The sequence below is a fragment of the Ursus maritimus genome, unplaced genomic scaffold, assembly GCF_017311325.1.
Source record: "Ursus maritimus isolate PB19 unplaced genomic scaffold, ASM1731132v1 scaffold_6, whole genome shotgun sequence".
Classification (NCBI taxonomy): domain Eukaryota; kingdom Metazoa; phylum Chordata; class Mammalia; order Carnivora; family Ursidae; genus Ursus; species Ursus maritimus.
The window spans coordinates 63598105-63616321 of NW_024426774.1; the positions used below are offsets into that span (position 1 = coordinate 63598105).

Sequence of the window (18217 nt, forward strand, 5' to 3'; positions counted from 1 at the left end):
ATAAATGTGCCAAATCCAAATGGATAAAATCATGTTCTAATTTCAGATTTCTTCTTTTTTAATTTTTAGTTGTTGACCTCCTCTACTGGAGAGACATTAAGAAGACTGGAGTAGTGTTTGGTGCCAGCTTATTCCTGCTGCTTTCATTGACAGTATTCAGCATTGTGAGTGTAACGGCCTACATTGTCTTGGCCCTGCTCTCTGTGACTATCAGCTTTAGGATATATAAGGGTGTGATCCAAGCTATCCAGAAGTCAGATGAAGGCCACCCATTCAGGTGAGATGTCTGGAAAACAAGGCACGTGTTGGCAACGCTATAAACAGGATTAGTATTAAGACTTCATTCTGTAGAGTTACAGGCATGCATCTTTTACTGCTTAAAGATTTTTGCTAAAAAGCTATAGCAAAAGCATCTGCTTTTGAGATTTTTGAGATTTAAGGTCATTTCATGGGCTCATGATGGAAAATACTGGGTTTACTGGGTTTGTGTGTCATTAGCCTAACTCTACTACGTGTTAGTAATGTTTATTAGAACTAGGTATTGGTTATCTCATTTTACTTTAATGGGACCTATGTCTTTTTAACATGGTTAAGATTGGTGAATGTTCTGTTTTCTTTATTGCTTACTTTTTATGCTGATATTTGAAATACCTTTTTTACCACTAGTATGTGCATGTTTTTCTGTAATGCTATCTTGTCGTGCCTCTGTGTACTCTCGCCCTTCCTTCTCTGTCTAGTTTCCTCTTCTTGTTTCCTAAGGCATACTTTTGTATTGTCTCGTTATCCTTTGACGAGCGTCTATATGGCCACTCCTCAGTCTCCAGACGATCATCTTCTGCCCTTACTTTTATGAGTACACGCACATCATATATCTAATTGGTAATGGGACATACCGCAGTTAGGGTCTTCTGCCCTGACTTCAGACTCAGCATGTATTTTCCCCAGTTTTAAAAAATGGAGATATAATTCATGTTTTATAAAATTCATGTTTTTATAAAATTCATGGTTTTTAGTATGTTCTCAGAATTGTACGATCATCATCGTCTAACTCCACGTAGTCTCATCACAGCAAAAAGACATTTCCTACCCAATGCTTGTTATTTCCCACCCAGCCCCTGACAACCACTAACTTATCATGTCTGTAAATGAACGTTTTTTTCTCAGACTTACCAATTTCTATCAGTAACGCCACTACTATCCTCATTTCAGGCTCCCAATTTTGATGTTATCTTTGTTTCCATCTCACGTAAGGAAGATAACTAAGTTGGGTTGTTTTCTCCTGCTTCCTCAGTGTAAACCACAAGTCCATAAACTATAGCCAGGGGCAAAATCCAGTCTGCTGCCTGCTTTTGTAAATAAAGTTTTATTAGAACACAGGCATACTCAGTCATTTAGCTGTTTTCATCATGCTGTAATAGCAGAGTTAAGTAGTTGTGACAGAGACTATATGGACTTCAAAGCCTAAAATGCTTTCTCTTCGCCCTTTACAGAAAAAGTTTGTCTACTCTGGCTGGACTTCACTTGTTACCAAATTGGGTTCTGGTTACCTTGGTTTACTTTAGCTTTTATAGGTGTTGTCATATTTTCCTCAGACATTACTTTTAGTATATTTTTAGGCATATGGGCTTTCTGTTCACTATAGAATCAAGTCCAAATATCTTTATCTTGTCTCTCATTCATCCCTTCTAGGGTTTTGTGCCCATTCACGCTGCCTTTTTAGCTTCTCAGATGACCTAATCTATTATACATTTTATTTAGTTCTATGTTTGATTTCAAGATGTAACTTTTTGAAGAAGGTTTCCCTAACACTGGCTCCAAATGATCTGAGGATTCATTTCCGGTTGCACTAAGTATGGCTTTGAAATGTTCTCTAATTATTTTGTATATAGACAATTTTTTTTCTTAAATAGATTTTGAATATTTTAAAACTGCTTTGGTAAGGCGAGTATCTGTGTGGGCATGAATGAGTATGTAACTACCGAGAACATGAGCTAGTTGATATTAATGAGTAAGTGTAAACTGACTTTCACACTTTACAGGAAGAGAGCTACTAAATTATTTTGCTTATTGTGAAGATTGGTTATTTGTTTTGCTCTAGCTCTCTCTTCATATTGATGAAGTAATGATGCTACATAAGTTTGGGAGGGAGACCAACATTTATGAATGGCTCTGTATGTCCTTGGCCTTTTACGTACAGACTTATTTTCGTAACAACTCAATGAGACAGATGGTATTATTCCATTCCACAGAGAGGGAAACATACTTGCAGTTCAGTAACTTGAAATTGTGGCTTCAGAATGGCAGACCTATATCATGCCAAAATCATAGAGGAATATGATTTTTAATTAGATATATTGAAATATATAAAAATATTGTCAAGCTGAAACTTCTAAATTATCCAAACAATAAATTTTAGACATTTTTTTTATTTTAAAGAAAACATCGAGAAAAAAAATCTAGTGATTCTCTTATTCCTTATTTCTTGAGAAACACTTTATCTTTCATTCAGAGGCCTTTTTAAGAGTTATTATAAACTCAGTCAGCATGGCAGTTTTACCCTGTTGGATAGTTTTTCCAAGTTCTCCCAGTCACACTACTAATGGTGGTACCGTACAGTCTACCTAACACCTCCGGTCACTGGAAAAAAGTGCTGGCAGTGCTGGCATCGCATTGATATCACATACGTGCCAGTTGAATGAATGCAAATATCCCCAGGAGTTTATTGATGGAGAGTGCCACTTGTGCCTGCTGGCCAGGCGTCTTGTCTTCAGCAAGAACAAAAGCAGTGGTATAAAGCAGCAGAATACCAACTTAAAGTTATGTCAGCTCTGTTTCTCAAAGCTGCACAAATAAATTATTGCTGATTTAAGAGTAGATGTGACTCTTTGATCTTTTTTTAACTTGGTAATAACTTGATATGTGCTGGTTAATCAATAATAATTGTCTTAGTGCTGCGCCTTCACAGTAAAGATACATTCCTGGTCTTTAACAGTTTGTACTTTTGTAGGAAAGATATGCAGGTATACACATGTCCATGTTCCAGGACTGGATATGGTCAATGCTATAATAATACTACAACAGAAAGCATTGTTAGAATTGCATAATAGGGTCTCAGGGAAGAAAGAGCCAGGAGGTTCATATGTGGGTGGGAGTTGAGATGGGCTGAGAGGATATGCTATTACTACAGAGGTGAGAGGAGAGCATTGTGGATTGGGAAAACAGTATGATGAACAAAGGCAGTAAGATTAAAAAATGTTTGATGAATGGCTCATATTTGGCTTGAGTAGTGAGAAGTCAGGTTGGAAAGATTGTGGAGGGCTCTGGTGGAAAAGTTGGAACCATAGAATCACAGAATGTTTGAGCCTGAAGAGATTTAAGAAGGCCTCTTTCTCTAATTTTATGGAGTGGGAACCATGACCCTGAGAAGTCAAATGACTGCGGGGTTGCACAGCTAGGTAGTAGCAGGTCTTCTAACTCCTACCTGAGTTCAGTCTAAGTAGCACTATCTCGGATAGCTTAAATAAAACTAATGTGGCATTGGCTGAAGGAATGGATTAGGATGCAGACAGATTGGCGATTGGTTTGGAGACAGAGTGTTCCAGTTTTTAAACAATGAATACTCAAACTCAAGAGATAGCATAGTAAGTAAAAATGAAGAGACATATTTGGGACATATTACAGAAGTAAACTATGGGACAGGGAGTTATGAGAGGGCTGTTCTTTCCAGTATGAGTAACTAGTGTCCACCAATATCGGGGAGTGATGGAGAGAGACTAGGTTATAAGGAGCTACTTCCAAAGATAAAAAAGTATGCTTAGTATTTCTGGGTTGGTTCTACTCTACCAAGATAAAATGGCTTCTTTGAAACAGTAACTGATGAAACAGTTCCTTGNNNNTCCTGCAGATGACTTTTCTTCTTCATTACAGTTGTTTCCTTAAATAGAACGATTCCAGCTGTCTTAGTATAGATTAGTGCATCTACATGGACGGTAACTTTTATGTTTTACTAACATTAGCCCCGTACTTTTGGCAGCCATTTCACAGTCTGGGCCTTGACATATTGGGCAGTTTCCCCTAAAAGTTAGGCTGAGAGATTGTAGTATTGGGGAACAAATAGGATCTTTGTTAGGAAAATCTAATGAGACAGCATAATGTCAACTTGAAGAAAAAAAACCAAATGCATAATAAACTACCATTTAGTGAGTGCTTCTTTGTGCCTGCTTGTATTAAGCACTCTACTCATTGTGAATCCTCATCATGGTCACTTGGCAAAGTTACACAGACAAGTAAGTAGCAGAGCTTGAGATTCAAGACCAGATCAATCTGACTTCAAAGCAAATGATTTTTTCTGTGCTCATCAGCCGACCCTGTGCATGTCAATGAAATATGCATTGATTGGTGAATTTTTACATTGTGCTTAATTTGGAAACAGTAGGTTTTTATAGTAAAATATTTTACTAATGTCTTCTTTTACAGATACCTAATTGCTGATTGACAGACACCCAAGGACAGTCAGTCTGATCAGTGACAGGATGTGTTTTGTTTTCCAGGGCATATTTGGAATCAGAAGTCGCTATATCTGAGGAGTTGGTTCAGAAATACAGTAATTCTGCTCTTGGTCATGTGAACTGCACAATAAAAGAACTCAGACGCCTCTTTTTAGTTGATGATTTAGTTGATTCTCTGAAGGTAAGCTTATTTGCTTTTCATTTTTGATATACCCATAATTTAATATCAAAAGAATGGAGTATAAAACTCTCCTTTTCTATATTAAAGGAAGTGACAGAGATGTAGTGAAATGTTACTGTAAATTTATGTGTCAAAAATCAGAATTCCATCAAATATTTAAAATGGAGGAAAGTACTATTCCTTTTTAAAGGAAAATAAGTTATAAAGTCATTCTTTTGCAGATCACAAAGAGTAGAAGTCAGAAGATTATACACTTATCATCATGATCACTGAGTCATGTATAGAATTGTTGAAACTACTGTATACCTGAAACTAATGTAACACTGTATGTTAACTATACTGGAATTAAAAACTAAATTTTAAAAAATGCAACAAAAAGGAAAAAGTGAGAGAATTAAAGGGAATTTTCAGTGTAGGAATGAAGATTACCTAACAGTTGATACTAGGTGTGATTTAATCTGTTTGCCTTTCTTTTAGGGTCTGGTACTAATTTCTTAGCTTATGTTTGATTCATATACACACATAAGCTATTTTATATCTTAGACTCTTTCTTAGAATTTTTATTCTGGAAAAGCCTTAATACTTGGAAACACCTCAACTCATCTTCAGTTGGTAATTGTTGGCAGTCTTTCTTCAGTCTTTGGATCTTGCTATAGCAGCTGTTAGGGTCTTACCTTGCAAATAAATTTCCCCGAAGTTCACTGACTCAAAGCAAGCACTAAACCAACTTCTAACATGAGCTCCGAGCACCGGGACTTTAGCTCTTTACATAGAACTTACCATTTGTGTTTCGTGTGTCATTGCCTGTGACTCTGCTTCAGACAGACTCATTTCCAGTCTGAGCCTGGGTAGAAACGTACTATGGTAGTACTTAGAATTTTTTGTTCACGAGAGCTCTGTACTAGTTTGCATAGGGATATCCTAGCATATGATGATGGGGCCTTTAAACTCAGTGAAGCAATTTCTGAACTGGTCAGGATACATTTAAATGCTCAATGCTTTTAACAAACATTTTAGCCTTAATAAGCTGGTAGATGGGTATTACTGTCAGCTGTGTCCTTCTCTCAGCTTACAACCCAGAATCTCAGTTACTTATAAATAACATTAATGGAAAATAATTTAGGGGACGCCTGGGGGGCTCAGTCAGTTAAGCGTCTGCCTCCAGCTTAGGTCATGACCCCAGAGTCCTGGGATCAAGCGCCACGTTGGGCTTCCTGCCCAGTGGGGAGCCTGCTTCTTCCTCTCCCTTTCCTCTGCCCTCTCATGCTCGCTCACTCTCTCTCACATAAGCAAATGAAATCTTAAAAAAAAAAAAGAAAATTTAGTTTCCTTTTATTAATATCTTTTTCTTGTAAAGAGTGCTTGCATTTAGTGACATTCTGTAGTAGCTCTTTGAAAATATGTCAGTCTGTAAATAAAAGATCATAGCTATGTTATTTGGGATGTTTGATTAGTTTCAAAGGGAACAAATAAAAATACTGTGGAGTAAATGAAATAGAACCTTGTACATACGGGTGCTAGAAGAACCGGTCCCTGTTCACTGAAGTGGTATTTGCTGTATTATAGCTTGACAGCTGGGGTAGAACATGTGTGAAAAATCATCGAGAAGACACTAGTACAGCTTTAGATGAAGCGTTCGTGGGTGGGAATTGGTTGAGAAGACACACTATAAATAGTGATAGAGCTTCAAACAGCAAAGGGCCATCTCTGAATTTAGCAGTCAAAAATTGCTGGGTTGGGGGCGACTCCAAACAAAAGCATCATGAAGCTTGATAGAGCAGAGTCATTATTTTCATAGACTTAATAAAAATTGCAACTGATATAGGCCCAAAGTCATCCTTCATGTTTGCACAGTGAAGCCATGCAGGCGGCTCAGTGTGTCTGTAATACTCTTCTTGAGAGCAGAGGCGTCTTGAAGAAATTTGTTTAAAAACAAAACAAATTGATCTGGGAATGATTTGTTATGTTCCCGTTTTTACAGGTTTTAGTTGAAAGTCTCCACATGTCTTTAGTAAAAAAAAAAAAAAAAAAAACCACACAAAAAACCCTTTTTTGTTCTTTCAGATTTTATCATCCTGTATACACAGTCCTGTGTGTACACAGTTACATGTGGCAATACTTGGCAAGGACTAGATCATGAAAATGTTAGAGAACTAGGCCTGATTAAATACTCTATAAATAGCTTTTAAATCTGTTTTGCACAGATACTTGAAAAAAGGATGAGGAAGTTTTATGAATAAATTACTCCTCTAAGATGAAGAATTTCATTTCGCTGTTAAATCTCAATTTTTAATTTCTTTTGAAAATTACCTTAGATGCTCAGGGTTTTTTTTTTAAAGCAGGTATGTTATTCATGATGAAACTAGCATAAATTAGAAAAACTGAACTTGGTAAGTTTTTGCCTTGAGTAGCTTTGATATCTGTGACTTTTGAGTAACAGATGTAGCACTTAATGAGGCAGATTTACTTCCTGAAACACTTTATTTTTATGAAATTTTCTTATTTTTTAAAAACAAACATCCTTTCTTCTTAATATTGGGGGAAGAAAGACTTGCATTAGAATTATATTTGACTACTCTGTCTCCTTATGGATTAGCAGTACTTTTGAAAAGAAAACTTATTTGAATGCTTTTCCTGAGTAGTGTTTTTCCCAGAGCTCAGGGAAAGCTGCTTGGTGACTTCCGCACGTGGTGGTTCTTTCGGGGCTCCAGATAAGTAACAGGTGCTTCGGCATATTAACACATAGAATGAACTTTGCATTTAGGTCTCAAAATCTGTGGAAGCCGAATAAGGCCGGCTGTGTCTTTTTCTCCCTATGCAGTGGTGATGGTGTGAAGCGCTTGGTAATTCAGTCGCGCATCCTGATAAGATACACAGAGCGTCTTCCTTGAGAAACCTGGTAGTTCTGTTGCTTGGGAGACTTTAGTTAAACCTTTTCTTTTTTCTTTCTTTTTGTTTTCTGTCCTGGGCTACTGAGGGTACCTCCAAAGGCAATACACTTTCTTTTTTACCTTTTGACCCCCTTTCATTAAAATTAAATCTTAAGGTCATTGTGCCTGAGTAGTACTGATTCCATCTGTGTCTCCAGTGGATAAGGGTACTGCAGAAACACAGGGCACTTGCTTAAAATGTCTCATTGAAAAAAGCTAACAAAAATCTTAACACTCTTGACTCTTCAGAAAAATGACTTAGTATTCCCTTTCTATAGATAGTTCCTTAAGCATTTACCACTCTTATTCCCCCCGGTTTTTGTATATACAGTGTTGTGTTCTTTTTTTTTTTTTTAAGAAAATGATTTCCTTCTGACTTCTTTTACTTTTTGCCTTTTAGCCACAGCAGCCAGCAGAGCAATAGATTCTCTCTCCCTAAAGCAAGCAAAAAAAAGATTTTTTTCAGTTTGTTCTTTACTTTCTCAATGTAAAGAAGAAATCGGTTTGCCCTTTTAGACTGATTTATTTCCTTATATTTAGAGTCTCAATCTGTTGAAAGTTTGCTAATAAATAGCCCTGGTGTCTCCAGTTTCCAGATGAATTTGTTAAATAACACTGAATTTTAAAAACTTACAATAACGAGCTTCTAACTGGAATTACTTTGATTTTGTATGATTCGTCATTAGGAAAATGGATAACACCCTAAATCAAGAAAATGCAGTGGAGTCTTGTAAGTTTGTAAATGTAGAAAACACATGGTATCAAGTTCTGTGGTGTATTTAAAATAATAGCTTTTAAACAAAAATTTGAAAGAGGTTTCTGTATAACTCACGGTCTTCATAAATTTGGTGGCCTCACATTTATATAAGCTGCATTTCTAGATTCTGGGTCACGGTTACCACTACTTCTATTTGAAACCTTCTTCCTCAGAAAGTGAAAATTTTAGAGCCACTATTCTTAGCCTGTGAAACTCTTTCTTCTTGCTCAGTACTTTTTTTTTTATAGTAATTTTAAAAAATCACATAAAGTGATTTAAAAAAATAAATAACCGAACTCCAAGGTTCCTGAGGCATCAGGCCTGCGGAAAAAGCCATGATGTAGCGTGATGTTTATTGCTCTGTCTGGCCTAAGTCTCCTTTTGGTGATTGACTTGGACAAATAAGACATGTTTTACAGATTTCTCCTTTTAAATTCTTGAGTAAGAGCTCCATTTGTTTTGCTCCTTTGCAATTAACGACAAGCTCCTAAGCCCTAGGAAAGATTCAGGTGTCCACAGATGGAGCAACGATGCATTTCCCGAAAGATTAATTTTAGTCAGATATGGGCAGAAGCACTGACAAAATAGTTCTAATTCCATTCGGTAGAACTTATTTCAAATATTAGTATAAAATTTCACTGCAGCCCAGTGTTTTGTCTAATCCTCAGGATTTGTTTTAAAGGTTCTATTTCTTAAAGTGGGTTTGTTCCACTGAGTGCCAGACATCAGGTGGGGGGAGGAGAATGAAGGAATGGAGAGGAAAGGAAAGGTGAAGAAAGGAAAGGAGGAGTGTCCTCTAGGAAAATTAAGTTGCAAAAGCCATGTTATAGAGCCTTTTCTTGGAGAGTCTGGTGTACTTTGTTAGTCTCTGAGAAGTCAGAAAGAGGCAGGATAACTTTATTTAACCCACTGATATCTGTTAACCTTGTTTTAAATAATACCCATGAGTAGCAGAAAACTAGTATACTGTAGTTGAGCATATTTAGACCCCTAGTTAAGGTTTCTGTTTCTGTGATTGATCTTCTGTGTAAGGGATCTTTGATAGGGTTCATTTTAAAACAGTGGTTCTCTGTCTTGGCTGCACACTGGATCCATCTAATAACTGTAAAGGGGGAAAGAGAAGGAAGGAGGGGGGGTCCCTTCTCCTAAAATTGTGATTTAACTTTTCTGGGGATACTGCCAGGAGAGTCACTGTTTTTAAAAGTTGTGGCATTAAGCTATAAACCCCAGGCTATAGTTTTCCCCCCGACTCCCACCTCCCACTCACCACCACCCCCACTGTAAAAGAAAGGCATATGACAGTCCCTGCTGGGCTCAGCTTGGAGCTTCTTGAATAAGGCTCCAAGTTTGATTAGAGGGATGCTGCCTTTTGAAACCTCAAATCTCAAGAAAAAAAATCTGAGAACTTTATCAGATACCGAGACCAGGTGTTTTAGGCAGAGGTTCTTACTTTTCTGTAATACAGCTTTGGGTGGTGAAGACTGTAGTTCTGTGACTTTCAGTGAAAATATGTGTTAAAATTGTAAGAAAATTTCTAGCAATAGTTGCCTGCACATCAGGCAATCATAATGCTCCAGAATACAGTCTGAAATCTGAAAGTGAGCCGAAAACGGCCTGAACTCCAGAAATAGCTGACCCAGAACAACATTAAAATCTAGCCCCTGGGCTCCTATGTGGTTATTAACATACACATTTTGGCAGTTTCTGCTTTCTCCGGCTCACAGAAAAATTAGAAGGGAAATGGGCTAGGGAAAATGTAGGCGATCAAAGCAACACTAATGAATGGGGCCGAAGATTTCAAAAAAAGGGAAAAGAATTTTTAGTTTAAAAATGCAGGAAAAGTTTGAAAATGTCAGAATTGCCAGAGTGTCTGAAATTCTGTTATGCATTCTTCCTCCATTTTCCTTACAAATGTTCCCCCGGTTGTTGAGACATTATCTAATAAAAATCTGCAGAGCTTTTTAATGAGTACACAGTTAAGTTTAATTCCTGTTCCCCAAGGACAAAAGGACAAGAAGACATGGCCCTTGCTCACTTTGAGTATTTATTAGACCTTCATTGTGCTTTGGCCCCTTTTCCTCCTCTCTCGTTACTGCCCAAAGAGAGATGATCTCTGATTTCCATGTTAGTATATGCATTGGCTATAATGGCACAGAATAGTTGCCATGGTCTAGCATAGAATTTGTAGTTCCAAAATGCAAGTTGCCTGTTTTGTTTCTTAAAGTGTTTATGGACCTATTCTTTGCCTCTTTATGACAGCATGCCCACTGGTGACAAATTCCCGTTAATAATGGTTACTCTGTAGGTGATTTTACAGTAGAGCAGAGCAGATTGATTCTGGAGTCAGATAAACCTGAGATCACTGTGACCTCTGGTCTGGCAACTTGCTTAATTGCTACTTGTCTTGGTTTGCTCTTCTACAGGGAGAATCATAGCACTTCTGGCATTGTGATGAGATTCACTGACCTAATATATTTGCAAAAAAAAAAAATTACTGCTTTTATTATATAACAGTTCCAGTAATTGTGCAATTGCTAGATGCATGTCCTTTCTCTTCTCATGCTGTATTCTCTGGAAAACCTTACCTAGCATTTTTATTTTGGGCCCCTGAAGTGTTAAATCTTCTCCAGATCGCAATATTTAAAAATTCTATGATAACACATAAAAACGTGAATTTCTGGTTTCTCTCTTAAAATGGGAAATTTTGGCCACATCGGCCTGGAATACTTGCCTGGCAACAGTCTGGAGCTGGGGTGTGCGTGCCTCTGTGAGAGGGAGAATGCGTAGGTCTGTCTGCCTCAGTCCTTAGGCTCCTTCGTGCATTTAGGGCACCTGCCTGGTCCCACAGACATTTAGTCTTTCTGCTGTTCCTTTCTTTGCCTTTGGGTAGTGTGCCTTTTAGGAAGAGTGTCCTCCAAGAGGCAAGTGCAGTGACATTTGAGTCCCTTAGATGGGCTTGGGCCTCTCTCCTTGTGGATTTGGAGTCAGCCTTGTTGGTGACTTAATGACTGAATTAGGACTTCTTTTTATCTTGTGTGTGTTGGTATCTGAATTCTGTCATGACAGAGGTATCCTTATGGCTAAAGCAATTTCTTCTAAAATGTGGTAGGTTGACGCTTTTCCCTGTAGACTTGTGGTGATGGATGAAAATGTGAAATGCTCTGTGGCCGACTTGCTCAAGCGCAGACGTTATGATTGGCTTCTGCAATAGGAGTCTGTAAGACTCTGTGAGAAGGAAAAGGCTTGCTAACTGGAGTCGTGCTTCAAACCTTTCTACCATAGCAATTGCTGAGACCAGGGCAGCATTTAATTTTTGATTTTCAGCTGGCAGGTGTTAGGAATGCTTGACATTTGTCACTTGAACATTAGTTAAATTCAGTTGTAGGAGTAACCAGAGGTTGCTATTTGTAGAACTGACAGTTGGTGGAGGAATCCAAAGTGTGTTCCTCACCTGCAGTAAATTGCTTACTAGAGTGTGAGCACCTTAATTACTGCTTGGTACTCAGCTCATGATAGATTTTATTGAAAGAGTGAATAAATGGAGGAGTGAATATATGCTTTAGTTCAGGGGTCTGCAAACGACTGCCTGGTTCATGGCCTGTTGTGGTGTAGCCTGGGAGCTAAGAATGGCTTTTAAATTTTTTAATGGATAATTTTCAAAAAATTTTCAGAGACAACATTCAAAGGATATATGAGAGACCATTTGTGACCCATAAAAGCAGACATGGTTATTATCTTACTGTCTTGACCGGAGGGGTCTGCCGATCGCTGCTGTAGGGGATGGAGGCGCCGACTCCACGCGCCGTCTCACTGACACTGTGTTGCATGTACCTGCCTGACCACTGTAGTTGGTGGCACTGCGTTACCTACTAATTAGCGCAGAGCTAATGCCGGACACTTGAAGGCCTTTAATAGAAAGCTAAGGAATTACTGATTAATAAGAATAAAATCCAGACTGATTTTAAGTCTTCCAAGAACTGCTTCGAACATGTCATCGAGTCTGTACTATATGAGGTCAACCAAATTTTAGAACTGGAAGAAAACTCTGAAATCTTCTTGTCCAACCTTTCACGAACAAGGTATGCGGAGGCAATAAAGGACTTATCAAAATCCCTTTCTAGAAGAGCCTTTCCCTAGCTGCTTTCTTTGATAGTTAAAAAAAATATAGAGATTTTTAAGACCATGACTGCTGAAGGAGGAGAATTTGGTTAGTTCCCCGCAGTTCCACGCCCCTTGAGGGAACAGTGAAAGCTGACCTCAGGCGGGTGTCAAACCTCTCTGTTCTTGTCTGCGTCTGCTGGGGTAGTAACAGCGCCTGCCTCACCAGGTTGTTAAGAGGAATACATGAGTTAATATTTGTAAAGCATTTAACACAGTGCCTGGCCCTAATACAGTAAGAACTATATTGGTGTGTGTGAAATAAATACAGAAGGCAGTGGCTTAAAGAATATTGGTCAGTTTTATTAACAGGTATACAAGTTTGAGGCATCCTCGTTTTCAGGGTTAACTATTAAAACACATATCACTGTGCAGACAACGCCTCTGATCATAAAATATTAGAAATTAAAAATCGGTACCTGAACCCCTTCTCTCTGATCATAAATCTTCCCCGCCTCATTCTTGCTTGTTCAGCTGCGGTTTTAATGTCGCAATCATTAAGCTCACGTAGATCTCGAAATACTTGTTAGTGCTTTAAAATCAGGTTTAATAGTGAATTCGCATACCTTTTCAGGCTTCCCATTTAAAAGCTAAGTGCTAGGTCAGAGCTGAAGAGGTAAGGTATATCTTTGGCATGTTCTCTGGTCTCAGAGAAAACAATCAACTACTTGGTGTAGTATAGTCCAGAGAAAATGAATCAAATCTATCTTAATTAGGATTCTGAAATTTCAAACGGAGACCGGTGACTTACAGGTGAAATGTCCGATTACCTCACCAGGTCTTCAACGATTATGCCTTTGGTAGGTTGGCATTTAGATGGGATGCGTCTGTTTGAAAGCTTCTGCTTTGCGTGAATTGTTAATAGGCTGTTGTTTTCTTACAGTTTGCGGTGTTGATGTGGGTATTTACCTACGTTGGTGCCTTGTTCAATGGTCTGACACTACTGATTTTGGGTAAGTCTCCAAAACGATTTGAAGGAAAAACAGCACAATAAGAGACTGTGTGCAGCGGCGTAGAGACATTGTAGTGGAGAAGATTGTTACATTGTAGGGAAGATGTTTGAGGTTGTGAGCTCTTCAAATAACTTGCTGACACTGATATTGTATATTGAATTGCTACTTTAGTTCCTGAAGAATGCTCCGGTTCACAGTGACAGATGGGGGCTGGCCTCACCTGAGGGTGCAGTCATAAACCAGACTACCGGGGGTTACCTGTGTCAGGTCTGTGGGACAGGATTTTGAGCTAGGAATTGTTCCTGCGGCATCCCTTGGTTCGTTCCTTCATTCCCCTTGAGTGGCTCCCCACCAGCAGGTGCCTCCAGGAGAACCTTGGGTATTTATTCACTCATTAGGAACACCGCCCGACTGACGAGTTTACCAGTTAGGTGGCGTTTCAGTGTTTGCTCCCCAAATCATACCGGTCTGTTGTAAAGGCTGTGTATTTCCTTTTTCAGCTCTGATTTCACTCTTCAGCGTTCCTGTTATTTATGAACGGCATCAGGTAATTTCTTAACTGCAGCTTTCAGAATGCAAGCCCCACCGTATTAGGTAAAAACAAATCTATCAGTGCCAGTTTCCAAAGCCTTACAAAAATGAAAAGTGTGGTTTCTTAAGCCTTTATTAAGCCTTTAATTTGCTGGAACGTAGTAATGGTTAAAAAGATTCCTTAGCAATGTTAATTTTCTAGTGACTTCTTCCTACCTCTCTTTCAGGCGCAGATAGATCATTATCTAGGACTTGCAAATAAGAATGTTAAAGATGCTATGGCTAAGTAAGTATTTAAAATACACCCCCCCCCCCCACTAAGGATAAGATGTGCTGGACTTGGGAGAACAAAGTGTAGTATTTTCATCTTAAAGGTGTAATCAGTAGCAAATCTTAATCAGACCTAAAAAGTGTGACAGAAAAGATTTTTCTCTGCATTCGGATCATTGATTTCTGTGTTTGCTCTGTGTTGTATTTAAGGCTTTAAGTCTAAACCAGGAGGCAAGGTGGCAAAATCAGTTTGACAGCCTTAGGATTTCGTGTCTTGTAGAAGCTGAGCGATACACGTGTAGTTCTTGAAGGACAGCCTTTTCAAATACTTAAAATTGAAAATTATTTCCATTGACCTTTTTTTCCAACCCTTTCATTTGTAGAATCCAAGCGAAAATCCCTGGATTGAAGCGCAAAGCTGAATGAAAAAGCCAGAAATCGTTAACAATAGGAGTTTATCTATCTATCTTTAAAGGGGATGATTACTTGGGGGAGGGTCAGGGAAGAAGGAAACCTTGACATTGCAGCTTCCCAGATCTTTACTTTGAGCGATGCGGTGTCTGAGGAAAAATCACCTGTCTTGACTGCCATGTGTTCATCATCTGAAGTATTGTAAGCTGCTATGTATGGATTTAAGCCGTAATCATACTTGTTTTTCCTATATGAGGCACTGGTGAATAAACAAAGATCTGAGAAAGCTGTACATTACACTTTGTGGCAGGTAGTCTTGCTGTTTTTGTTTTTTTTTGGGAATCGCAGAGAAAGGAGCTGAAAAAAATAATCCTTTTCACAGTTTGTGCACTGTGTATGGTCTGTGTAGATTGATGCAGATTTTCTGAAATGAAATGTTTAGACGAGATCATACCACTAAAGCAAGACTGAAAAAGCTCGCCTTTCTGGTATGTTCTAGGTGTATTGTGAATTTTACTGTTATATTAATTAATTGCCAATATAAGTAAATATAGATTATATATATCTCTATATATAGTGTTTCACAAAGCTTAGACCTTTACCTTCCGGCTACCCCCCAGTGCTTGATACTTCAGAGAGTCCGTGGTTATACGTGTATAGTCCCAAAGCACATAAGCTAGAAAAAGAAAATCCATGTATTTCTAGGAGCACTACCATCTGTTTTCAACATGCAGCGACGCCATGCACATAGTAAACTTCACTGCACAGACTTACTCTAGTTCATTTTGTCATAAACTCGGAATCTCCGGACTGAATCTAATGCTTCCAAAAACATTGTTTGCAAATATCAAAACTTGTTATGCAAAAAACTATAAAATGATTTATACGTTTGTGGTTTAAGCTGTACTGAATCTGTGGAATGCATCGTGAACTGTAAAAGCAAAGTATCAATAAAGCTTATAGACAAAGTCTGTTTGGTATTCTGGTTCCATGAAATGGCAGCAGCATCCAAGTGGACACCAAGAGTAGCCTGCGTGTCCCCCGGGGAGGGGGCGCTGGGGCTCCGGGGAAGCCTGCCAGCGCGGGCGGCAGCTCTGTCTGCGTCGTCCAATGTATTTGACACGTACCAAACGTTTTCAAATTATGTATTTCTTAGACTTTGCTCATTGAAAATAAATTCATGCACCAATATTTTAACATAGAACACAGTGCAGGATTTATGAACATACATAAAATCATACCATATAAAGGTCTACAAATAAGTTTCTTGACACAGACACTATTGCTCTTTTTAAATATAGTTGTACATATCCTCATTGATCAATTTATTCTTCCACATGGTTATTTCAATGCAAGGTCTGATTATTATGAAAGGTTAGTGGTACAGTATAGGCAGACATGGTTATCACTCAGCATCACCAGTCACATGGTTACAGAAAACAGAATTAGGACTGCACAGGGGCTCAAACTGGGGACCCAACAGCCTATCAGGGGATTAATGTAAGGCATTCATAACTGGGCATAGAAAAATAGCTTCATGAGTGATCTAATCCACTTAGAATGCAGAAGCACTTCTGGGGTAAATGTTAGTCTATTTAATTGAAAATGCTTCGTTTCACCTTTCTCTAAACTGACAACTGCAAATAGCCAGGAACTCAAGCCCCAGAATTTTGCTTCACTGTCAGGAAGGACTAATTGGTATATGTGTGCTCAGAGTCCCCAGTCCCTCACCGGCCTTCCTCGCGGCGTGTGCGGTCGGCCCCTCCTGGGGTCAGCGGTGAGCCAAGTGTGGAGTGTGCCCGAGGCAGGGTAGGGATGTCTTCGGGTTAATATTGTCCAGGTCACATTTTCTGTCATCCAGCCAGCTCTGAGGAACTCTTAAGCTAGCTTATTTTGTTTTATAATCTTATCAAATATTGCTTGGGCTTAGCAATTTGTTCAGCAGAGATTTTTTTTTTTTTCTTTTTATCTGGACTTGACCTATATAGCTTACCTGAACAAATCCATGGGGTCAAGCCAGCCCCACTCTGGGGGTGGTAGACCCCGTGCAGCCTTGGGTCACCTTATTTATTACCATTTTAGGATTAAGAGTTCATCCTCCTAGACCCACTTGAGCTTTTTTTCCCCTCCCCCCCTTCTGTTTTGTAGTAGAGGTTTATTTTACTTCAATTTGGATTTTGTAGGTTTGGCACTAAATAGTGAAAATCCATTTCTACCCCCTCCCTCCTGAATTTCAGTTTCTTTGCTGCTCACCTGCCACTATTTCCCAAGCAGGTAACCGATGTCTTGCATTTAGGAAGCTGTGACATAAACACATGACATGGGTGACAGACCAGGAATCTGTTAAGGGTCCTGTAGCCCTCCTCAGTTTTGAAGTTTAGCACCATATGTAGAAAGGAGAAAATTTGTGGGAGGTGAGACAGCAGCCCACACAACTGGAAACTTTCAAAGGCACTTAATGGATATAAAACTCTGCAAATGAAACGTTAAAAAATTAAGTTTCTCAACTTGTTTGTACATGGCTCATTTGGTTTTAGAAGCTAAATGTGGAGAACTGAGGCTATTCATACAGTTCTAGTCCTTAGGTGCATCTAACTGAAGCGGTCTTGTTCAACTCATTTGTAAAAATGAACATTTTTAAAGTATATAGAAACAATAGCAAAACATCTTTTGTAAAAGTTTAGATGCAAATTAAAAGCTACATACTGGTTAGGTTAACTGAGGCTTGAAATTTTGTCAGTGGGCTACCTTATCAGATAGGATTTTTTGTCAGTGTGGTTAGTACGTGGTCTCAGGAACAGAGGCAGGCACTCCTCACATGTGAGAACTGACCTTCTTGGCATCACAGTTTCGCAGAGGATGGGAGCAGTCACCTCGCTTCGCTGGCGCGGGGGGCTTGTGCGGCCTGCGGCGACACGGGTGCAGCCAGCAGCTGGCGGCACGGAGGGGCCCCGGAGTGCCTCCGCAGTGGCTGGGGGGGTAGCAGCAGCAGCAAGAAAGAGGTTTCTGGCATTTACAGACATCGCCACACAAATACACTGAAAAAGCAGATCAGACATTGATCTTGCACGGCCGGACATCATCATGCTGTCGAGTGACTGAAGCAATCTTACCAAGTGCTCCAGACTCGAGCTCAGGGGGCATCAATTTCTAAGGACGAACCAGGGGTCTTCCCACCAATTAAAGACCCGCTTTTCTAAAATGGCCTATTCTTTTTTGGTTCGTTTGGCTCTTTCAGCAGCCTGAGCGTGCTGAACGTAAGGACTTCTGGCAACCCGACTTCACACTCGTTACCGCTGACAAGGTTTTATCAGCCCCACTTGGGCCCTTGCCAGTGCTCACGCAGAGCCAGGGCTCGCAGCGCGCTCCCCTGACTACAAAGGCCTAGGCTCCCGCAGTTTAAAGGTCACTTCTCAGCCCTTCAGAGTATCACAAGTGCCCTCGGATCTCCTCCGCTGGGGTGACCAGTTCACCTACGGCTCTCGCTGCTAGCTTGTTCGCAGTCTGGGGGGGGGGGG

At 39.4% G+C, this 18217-nt stretch overlaps 2 protein-coding genes across 5 annotated transcripts in view; one reads left to right on the top strand and one right to left on the bottom strand.

Annotated features, from left to right (window-relative positions):
* Positions 1 to 15670, top strand: part of RTN4 (reticulon 4) — a 68922-nt gene extending 53252 nt beyond the window's left edge. For all 4 annotated transcript variants that reach the window (XM_040623476.1, XM_040623473.1, XM_040623474.1 and 1 more), the window contains 6 exons: positions 70 to 277; positions 4551 to 4689; positions 13418 to 13487; positions 13988 to 14034; positions 14246 to 14304; positions 14672 to 15670. In XM_040623476.1, the coding sequence (XP_040479410.1) occupies positions 70 to 277; positions 4551 to 4689; positions 13418 to 13487; positions 13988 to 14034; positions 14246 to 14304; positions 14672 to 14714 (566 nt within the window). In that variant the 3' untranslated portion in view covers positions 14715 to 15670. The remainder of the gene's footprint in view (positions 1 to 69; positions 278 to 4550; positions 4690 to 13417; positions 13488 to 13987; positions 14035 to 14245; positions 14305 to 14671) is intronic.
* Positions 15309 to 18217, bottom strand: part of EML6 (EMAP like 6) — a 280912-nt gene continuing 278003 nt past the window's right edge. Inside the window, exon 41 of the mRNA XM_008700449.2 lies at positions 15309 to 17737. Within this exon, the coding sequence (XP_008698671.2) occupies positions 17713 to 17737 (25 nt within the window). The 3' untranslated portion in view covers positions 15309 to 17712. The remainder of the gene's footprint in view (positions 17738 to 18217) is intronic.